Here is a 9092-nt window from a genome sequence, read left to right as displayed (position 1 = left end):
TTGTTGCTTGTTGCCAAAGTTTGCACAGAAATGGAAAAGTTCAGCATTGCCATCCAAACATTTCTCTGATTAGATAAAGTTTGGAGAATTGCCGGATTGGAAAGACTAGTCTGGCTACAGAAACGTAAACCCTGGAGGTACTCTTTTCTTTGAACCCCTCTCTTTTGGGCTCCTACACTCGCTTAACTTAGTCCATTGATGGCATCAACTGATAGGATTTGAGTATATAAAGGTTCTTTTACTACATGCTGTATGTTTTAAAACATATACCTGTACTGTTTTGTGGCTTATGCTTCCCTTCCTGACCTTCCTGGACTATATTTCTTCTATCTGCTCCTTCTTTTCTATTGGTTCCCATGTATACGGAATTGGTTATTGATTATATTTTGCAGCCTTTCTGAAAATGGTTATAATGTTCATTATTTGATGTATTTTTGATCAGCTGCATAATTATTATTCTGGCTATTCTGATAATAAATTATTTGAAAATAAAAACAGAAATCTGTGACACTGGTCAATCTACTGTCATAGGTCCCCAGGCTTATTTAATGGCAGCATCAGATCCCAATAAACAAAAGGTATTGAAATATGTATGAAGACTTCTAGAATCCTTCTGATGAGTAGAAGGAATGGGTGAAAATCTTATCGATACCAAAAGGGGAAGAAGCAACAGAAAAAACATTTTCAAGCAATTGGATCAGCAGGGGAGAAACAAGTGACAAATGCATAAGTACAGCGGGAAATAAAAAGTGTTACTCCAGGAACTATTTGTGGATCAAACTCGGACACATGAATGGTTAAAGAGAGATGAACTGAAACCTAAGGATGAGCAATTGATAGTTGCAGCTCAGGACAGTGGATTATAGACATGATGGTTCACAGCAAGCACTGGAAAAAACTGATGCACCAGACGTTTGTAGATTCTATAAGAAAGAGCTGGAAACTGTTACTTAAGCTAAGTGCCATAATATAATTTAAGGAATAATGCACCAAATGTCTGACCTGAAATAGTCTAGTGCTGGTATTTTGAGGAAAAACATTTTTGAGTAAAAAGTTACTATAAAAACTCGAAAAATGAAAACGAACACAAAAAAAAACAACGGAAGAGAAAATTAGAACATCTGCGAGAGGATTAAAGGAGGCTATGACCAATGATACCAGTCCACGATGAGCTGACATTAAGCTTGTTTGTTTGCCACCAGCTAAGGACATTTGAGGTCTTTTCCTCCCAGCAATAAAATAAGATAAAATAATATTATTTGACAGATTATCGCAGGGGGATTGTCAATAGTGGTTCTTCAGCTTGTTATAGAGTCTTAGGTAGCGATATCTCTGAAGTGAGTCTATGATATTAATAAAATACTTCCTGATATTACTCCTGAGTCTGCTCCCCCTTCAACCTCAATTCATGTCCTCTAGTTCTACCACTTTCCCATCTCCGGAAAAGGTTTGTTTGCGAATTAATTCCTTTGAAATATTTGAACGTCCGTATCATGTCACCCCGTTTCTCCTTTCCTCCAAGGTAGGTCGGCAAGTCTCTCGTCATACGGTTTGCAACGCAAATCCCATACCATTTTTGTAGCTTTTCTTTGCACCGCTTCCAGTCTTTTTATATCTTTAACAAGATACGGCCTCCAAAACTGAACACAATACTCCAAGTGGGGCCTGAATGGTTTGAATATGTGGAAATCCACAGATATTTAAAGGTAGCTACTAAGTGGTTTTGCAGGAAATCACTGAAAGCAAAAAAAAAAAACTAACAAAATATTAGATTTTTTCAATTCCTACCACAAAAATGAAACACATAAACATATTGGTCTGTTTGAGTTTTTCCTGTATTCCAAGAATGCCAACTCTTTAGCCTTTATTTTCTCAGCAACTGCTTGGACAACCATATCGGTTTCCCTTTCTCTTGTTTTATTTACTCTGCTTACATAAAGGTTGTAGCCATATTTATAACTTCTTTCAGCTGGACCACTTTCCACTTCTCGTATATCATCCCAGCCCATCAGCTCTTTCTTCAGGAATTTCCCCATTTTACTAAAGTCAGCATGTTTGAAATCCAGGACTTTAAGTCTCAGTGAGTCAGCCAAATCCTCTGTCAAAAAGTTCTCGGGAGGGGCTAGCAATGACACAGTTTGATAAAAACAATTAAATTCAGGTAGAAACTAACTTTTCTCCAAAGTATTCCCAAGAATTATAGCAGTTTCATCGATGGACACTGTTAGACAGAGATATAGGGATATCCGATAAGGACAGGAATGGTTTTTCTCATACCTATCTGATCGTATATGTCCAGTCTCATGGCAGGGAGATATTTCAATTCGGTGTACCTCACATGCGATGTATCTGAAGGCTCTCTTTGAGCTCTGACTGTTTCTAACATATTCCTAGCCCCATTACCAAGTCTCATACAAACGTTGGAGTTAACTGAACTCTGGAAACCAAGATGGCACTGACTCTACCCCTGCTAAAGCCCCTCATGAGCTTGGAATGGACTGCGGAAATACTCTCTGAAGTAAAAGCAGCTGTAGAGGTTGCTATTGATACACAAAAATTACGACAGTTCTTCAACAAAATTGATACTGCTCATGAGCGCTGAGATAGTTTGGGCCTGGAACGTGAGGCGGACTCTCTGCATTGATTGGAGGTGGACTCTCTGTATCATGTCACCCGTTTCTCCTTTCTTACCATTGTGTGATTCTAATAAAGATATTACAAAAAAGAAATATCAACTTGATTGTGGGGGGGTGAGGGCAGATTTACGAAGGGTTATTGTATTACTAAACTGTTCTCCTACAATAATCTGCAATGCTCTTATATATTTATTTATTTATTTATAGAAAAAGATGATCCCAGAAGCAGTAATACAAAGACACATGACTGGAAGCTCAGTGAGAAACCTAAAAGGGAAAAGATGTTATCAGAAAAAGAGAAAGAGGAGACTCCTTCCTGTTCTGACTGGGGAAAAAGGGAAAAAATGTAAATAAACAAAACCATTCAACAGAATGTTTAGCTCTGTGTGAATACAGTACCAGTAATATCATACAGATGAGAGATCAAAGATGTTTATGTGATGTATGTGAGATATTCCTCTGCGATCATTTAACTCTGCAATCACATCCTAGATCCGATACTGAAGAGAGACCATCTACATGTACGAACTATGGGAAAAACGTCTGTCAAAAGACAGAACTACAAGGACAACAGAAAACGTGCATAAAAGAAACATATTCTACATCTTCTGAGTGTGGAAAAGGTTTTAGTAGGAAGAAAGAGCTAGAGCAACATGAAATTATTCATAAAACTAGAGTGTATACAAGTACAGAATATGGGAAAAGCTTTCCCAATAGAGAACTATTACAAAATACCAGAAAAACAACACAAATGAGAGATTATCTTCATATCCTGGTTGTGAAAAAAGCTTCAGTCAAGAAGAAAACTTCATCAGAAATGCAAAATTCTACCCAGGAGAGACACTAGTTTCCAGTACTGAATGTATGAAAAGTTTCAGTCATGAAGATGCTTTCACAGATTATAATAAAGTGCAAACTGGTGAGAATTGATCGCTTATACTAAAACTGAAAAGTCTTTTGCAGGAAGGCAAACTTCTTGAAAGACCAGAAAAACAAGAGATTGTATACTTGTGCTGATGGTGGTACAAACGCTTGTTGGAAAACAAACCTCACAATGCACAAGAGAATCAACACAGGAGTGAAACCATTTAACTGTACTGAGTGTAATAAAAGCTTCACTCAGAAGGCATACCTCAGAAAACACCACAGAAGCACATGGGAGTGAACCCATTTACCTGTTCCAATTGTGGTAAAGCTTTACTGAGAAGGAAACACTCCGAAGGCACTGTCAAATCCACACAAGAATGAAACCCTTTCACTGCACTGAGTGTAATAAAAGTTTCAGTCGGAAGACAAAATTCACAATACACCAGAGAATCCACACAGGAATGAAACCCTTTAACTGCACTGAGTGTAATAAAAGTTTCAGTCGGAAGGTAAACCTCACAGTACACCAGAGAATCCACACAGGAAGGAAACCCACTGAGTGTAATAAAAGCTTCAGTCGGAAGGCATACCTCACAACACACCAGAGAATGCACACGAGAGTGAAGCTATTTGAATGTTCCGAGTGTGGTAAATGTTTTACTGAGAATGGAAAACTCCAAAAACACTGGAGAATCCACAGAGGAAAGAAACCCTTTAAATGTACTGAGTGTAATAAAACTTCAGTCAGAAAGTCAAACCTCAGAATACACCAGAGAATCCACATGGGTGTGAAGCCATTCAATGTGCTGAGTGTGGTAAAAGTTTCACTGAGAAGGGATCACTCCGAAGGCACTGGAGAATCCATACAGGAATGAAACCCTTTCACTGCACTGAGTGTAATAAAAGCTTCAGTCAGAAGGCACACCTCACAATACACCAGAGAATCCACACAGGAATGAAACCCTTTAAATGTACTGAGTGTAATAAAAACTTCAGTCAGAAGTCAAACCTCAGAATACACCAGAGAATCCACATGGGTGTGAAGCCATTCAAATGTGCTGAGTGTGGTAAAAGTTTCACTGACAAGGGAACACTGCAAACCCACTGGAGAATCCACACAGGAATGAAACCCTTCACTGCACTGAGTGTAATAAATGCTTCAGGCAGCAGTCAACACTCAGAAAACACCAGAGATTCCACACAGGAATGAAACCCTTTAACTGTACTGAGTGTAATAAATGCTTCAGTCAGAAGGGAAACCTCAAAATACACCAGAGAATGCACACAGGAATGAAACCCTTTCACTGCACTGAGTGTAATAAAAGTTTCAGTCGGAAGGTAGACCTCACAGTACACCAGAGAATCCATACAGGAACGAAACCCTTTCACTGCACTGAGTGTAATAAAAGTTTCAGTCGGAAGGTAAACCTCACAGTACACCAGAGAATCCACACAGGAATGAAACCCTTACACTGCACCGAGTGTAATAAAAGTTTCAGTCGGAAGGTAGACCTCACAGTACACCAGAGAATCCATACAGGAACGAAACCCTTTCACTGCACTGAGTGTAATAAAAGTTTCAGTCGGAAGGTAAACCTCACAGTACACCAGAGAATCCACACAGGAATGAAACCCTTACACTGCACCGAGTGTAATAAAAGTTTCAGTCGGAAGGTAGACCTCACAATACACCAGCAAATCCACACAGGAATTAAACCCTTTCTTTGCACTGAGTGTAATAAAAGTTTCAGTCGGAAGGCACACCTCACAGTACACCAGAGAATCCATACAAAAATGAAACCCTTTCACTGCACTGAGTGTAATAAAAGTTTCAGTCGGAAGGTAAATCTCACAATACACCAGAGAATCCACACAGGAATGAAAACCTTTCATTGCACTGAGTGTAATAAAAGCTTCCGTTGGATGGCACACCTCACAGTACACCAGAGAATCCATTCAGGAATGAAACCCTTTCACTGCACTGAGTGTAATAAAAGTTTCAGTCGGAAGGGAAACCTATCAGTACACCAGAGAATCCATACAGGAATGAAACCCTTTAACTGTACGGAGTGTAATAAAAGCTTCACTCAGAAGTCAAACCTCAGAATACACCAGAGAATCCACACGGGTGTGAAGCCATTTATATGTGCTGAGTGTGGTAAAAGTTTCACTATGAAGGGATCACTCCGAAGACACTGGAGAACCCACACAGGAATGAAACCCTTTCACTGCACTGAGTGTAATAAAAGCTTCAGTCAGAAGGCACACCTCACAATACACCAGAGAATCCACACAGGAATGAGACCCTTTAACTGTACTGAGTGTAATAAAAGTTTCAGTCAGAAGGCAAAGTTCAAAATACACCAGAGAATCCACACAGGAATGAAACCCTTTCAGTGCACTGAGTGTAATAAAAGCTTCAGTCAGAAGTCAAGGCTCACAATACACCAGAGAATCCACACAGGAATGAAACCTTTTAACTGTACTGAATGTAATAAAAGCTTCAATCAGAAGTCAAGCCTCACAATACACCAGAGAATCCACACGGGTGTGAAGCCATTTATATGTACTGAGTGTGGTAAAAGTTTCACTGAGACGGGATCACTCCGAAGACACTGGAGAATCCACACAGGAATGAAACCAGAGAATCCACATAGAAATTAAACCTTTTAATTGTACTGAGTGTAATAAAAGTTTTAGTTGGAAGGAACAACTCTCAATACAGCAGAGAATCCACACAGGAATGAAACCATTTAACTGTACTGAGTAATAAAATCTTCACTCAGAAGTCAATCCTTACAATACACCAGAGAATCCACACAGGTGTGAAGTCACTTATATGTGCTAAGTGTGGTAAAATCTTTTCTGACAAGAAAAAACTCACAATGCACCAGAAAATCCATTCAGGAGTAAAACCATTTATATGCACTGAGTGTGGCAAAAGCTTCAGGTTGAAAAAATATGTGATACACAAAAGAATCCACACAATAGTGGAGCAATTTGCATGTTCTGAATGTTTTAAAAGTTTCACTGAAAAGGGGACAAAAACACTGGAGAATACACAGAGGAATGAAACCCTTTAAATGTACTGAGTGTAATAAAAACCAGTCAGAAGACACACCTCACAAGACACCAGAGAATCCACACTAGAGAGAAGCTATTTACATGTCTTCAGTGTAATAAATGCTTTCCTGACAAGGGAGAACTGACAAGGCACCATAGAATTCACACGAGAGTGTATCTGTTTACAAGTACTGAGTGTGATAAAGGGAGCACTGGACACTGGAGAATCCAGACAGGAATGAAACCATATATTTGTACTGAGCATAATAAAAGCTTCAGTCAGAAGCCAAGCCTCAAAACACACCAGAGAATCCATTCAGGAAAACCAATTTTATGCACTGAGTGTGGCAAAAGCTTCATTGACAAGGAAACACTCACAATCCACCATTCAGAAATCAAACCATTTCCATTCACCGGCTGTGGCAAAAGTTTCAGGTTGAAGAAATACATGATAATGTACCAGAGAATCCATATACACCACTTGCTTCTACTTAGGTAAAAGCTGCACTGAGAAGGGGACGCTCACAAAAAACACTTGGAGAATCCACACTGGTATGAAACCATTTACCTCTAGTGAGTGTAGAAAAACTTTCAGTCAGAAGGTACACCTGAAAAAAAACACCAGAGAAGCCACACAGGTGTGAAGCCATTTACATATACTGAGTTTAATAAAAGCTTCATTTAGAAGACAAACCTCAGTAATCACCAAAGAATCCACACAGGAAGGCATATTTATTTGTTGGTGGATGAAACAACTATAAAGCAGAAATTGCTGAGAGAAAAAAAAAAGTAGTAATGACTATTATAGGAGATTTTCTGTACTATCAGATATTTTTGGTATTGTACACTGGACTCGTAAACATCTTCAAAAACTAGAAGTGTGAAGGAGGAAACTCCTCCATGCCCACGAGATCTTCTATAAGAATTTGTGCATCTGAGATTCTAAATTCCTAGTGCACCATAGTAAACAGGACCCCTTATGTTTTATCTGTGATGTATGATTTTTTATTCATTCATTTTATTCATTCATCTTCAATGTATCCTATATATTAATATAGAAAGTGACTAGATAAAGACCTGAATGGTTTTATGTATAATTATGTTTTAAGTATGTGGACAAATGTTCATGTTGAGATGTTCTAACATGCATTTTTATTTGTATATTTTATTATTTACCATTATTATTTCTTTTAGAACTGATTGTTCTCAGTCACATTTAATTAGTTTTTGTAGTGATGTATTGAAATTATAATGTAATATCTAACAAAGCAGTTCACCTTGTTCATGCAAAATTTGGTCATTGCTCATTATGATCTCTTATTTAATTGATAGTTTTCATTGTAAGGTATGATTTTATTGTTTGAATATGTATGCTTTTATGTATCTTATGTTTTTCAAATATGTAGTTAAGTATTTTTGGTAAGATGTCATGATAGTAACAACATACAAGGAGAAAAAAACACTCAAAATATGTAGTCACAATCAACTCCCCCAAAAAATAATGGAAGAAATAACTCATTTTAAAGTAAACCAGAAAAATAAAAATGAAACAATGGAGGAAAAGACCTCAGATGACTGTGGTAAACCAATTGAACAAATCCTATATCAGGGTATCGTAATGCTTGAGGCACAGTTCACAGTTTTCTATCTTTGGTCAAAAAAAAAATCCTCCGTAGAAATAATACTCATTTTTTGCTGATTTTATTTCATATTTTTGTTAATTCATCTTAATTTAAACATGCTCACACAGAGAGTGTTATTTAGTGCACCTTCTTTATGGCGAATGGGTTCAAGAGGAGAAAAGTTGTTCCTGGGGAAGGCTTGTATCTTGGGGAAGAAATGCATATTTATCTATTGGACACAGGATCACCCTCCCTCCTTCTGACATTGGAGGAATAAATTGCATGACCTAATGATATGGGAAGCGAGGGGGGCGGGTTTGTCGCCGGGAAGGCAGCGGAGGTTCCTAGCAGTATGGGGGGGGGGGGCGTATCTGAATATAATTTCACCGAGGGCGCGTAGTCAAATTTTGAATACACTTCCTTGGAACAGGTAATTGCAGTTGTCTGGCACTTTGAGCGTTGGTCTAGGGTTGGGAAGGCTGGGAGGGGAGGGTTAGGAATCACCAGCATAGCGGTATGCAGTTTGGTATAAGGTTAGTTAAAGGGATCAATGATGTCGTAGGTGGACTGTGTAGACTGCTTTTGGTATATTTTCTCCATGATGAAACAGGCCCTCGGCTAAGTGAATCAGGAGACAAGAGGCAAATGATTCCGAAAGCAGGACACCTTTATTGCTAGCAATGAACAGTACTGAGTTCAGTCTCAGGATACTGCCTCCTGAGCGTCATCTGACATTCGGTCTTATACAAATTAGTGATCATGCGCATAAAACACACCATACGTCACACATACACATGCGCAATACATTAGTAATTCTGTAGTTCTCACAGAGAAAAGATACGTCAGTTTCATAGCTTTCATAGAAATTGTTACTTTGCAAGAAAATGTAACTTATTGTAGTGTT

General features: G+C 38.4%; 1 protein-coding gene across 1 annotated transcript; it reads left to right on the top strand.

Annotated features, from left to right (window-relative positions):
* Window positions 1-4313: 4313 nt before the first annotated feature.
* LOC115470069 (zinc finger protein 271-like) lies at window positions 4314-6011 on the top strand (the record flags this gene model as incomplete). The annotated part of the gene is made up of 2 exons (XM_030203348.1): window positions 4314-5631; window positions 5716-6011. Coding segments are annotated over exons 1-2 (1218 nt in total), but the record flags the coding sequence as incomplete, so codon positions are not given.
* Between the last annotated feature and the right edge of the window lie 3081 nt (window positions 6012-9092).

This window comes from Microcaecilia unicolor, chromosome 1 (genome assembly GCF_901765095.1).
Source record: "Microcaecilia unicolor chromosome 1, aMicUni1.1, whole genome shotgun sequence".
NCBI lineage: Eukaryota > Metazoa > Chordata > Amphibia > Gymnophiona > Siphonopidae > Microcaecilia > Microcaecilia unicolor.
The sequence above is the reverse complement of the archived record's forward strand: the minus strand, read 5'-3'. Positions and strand labels throughout refer to the sequence as shown.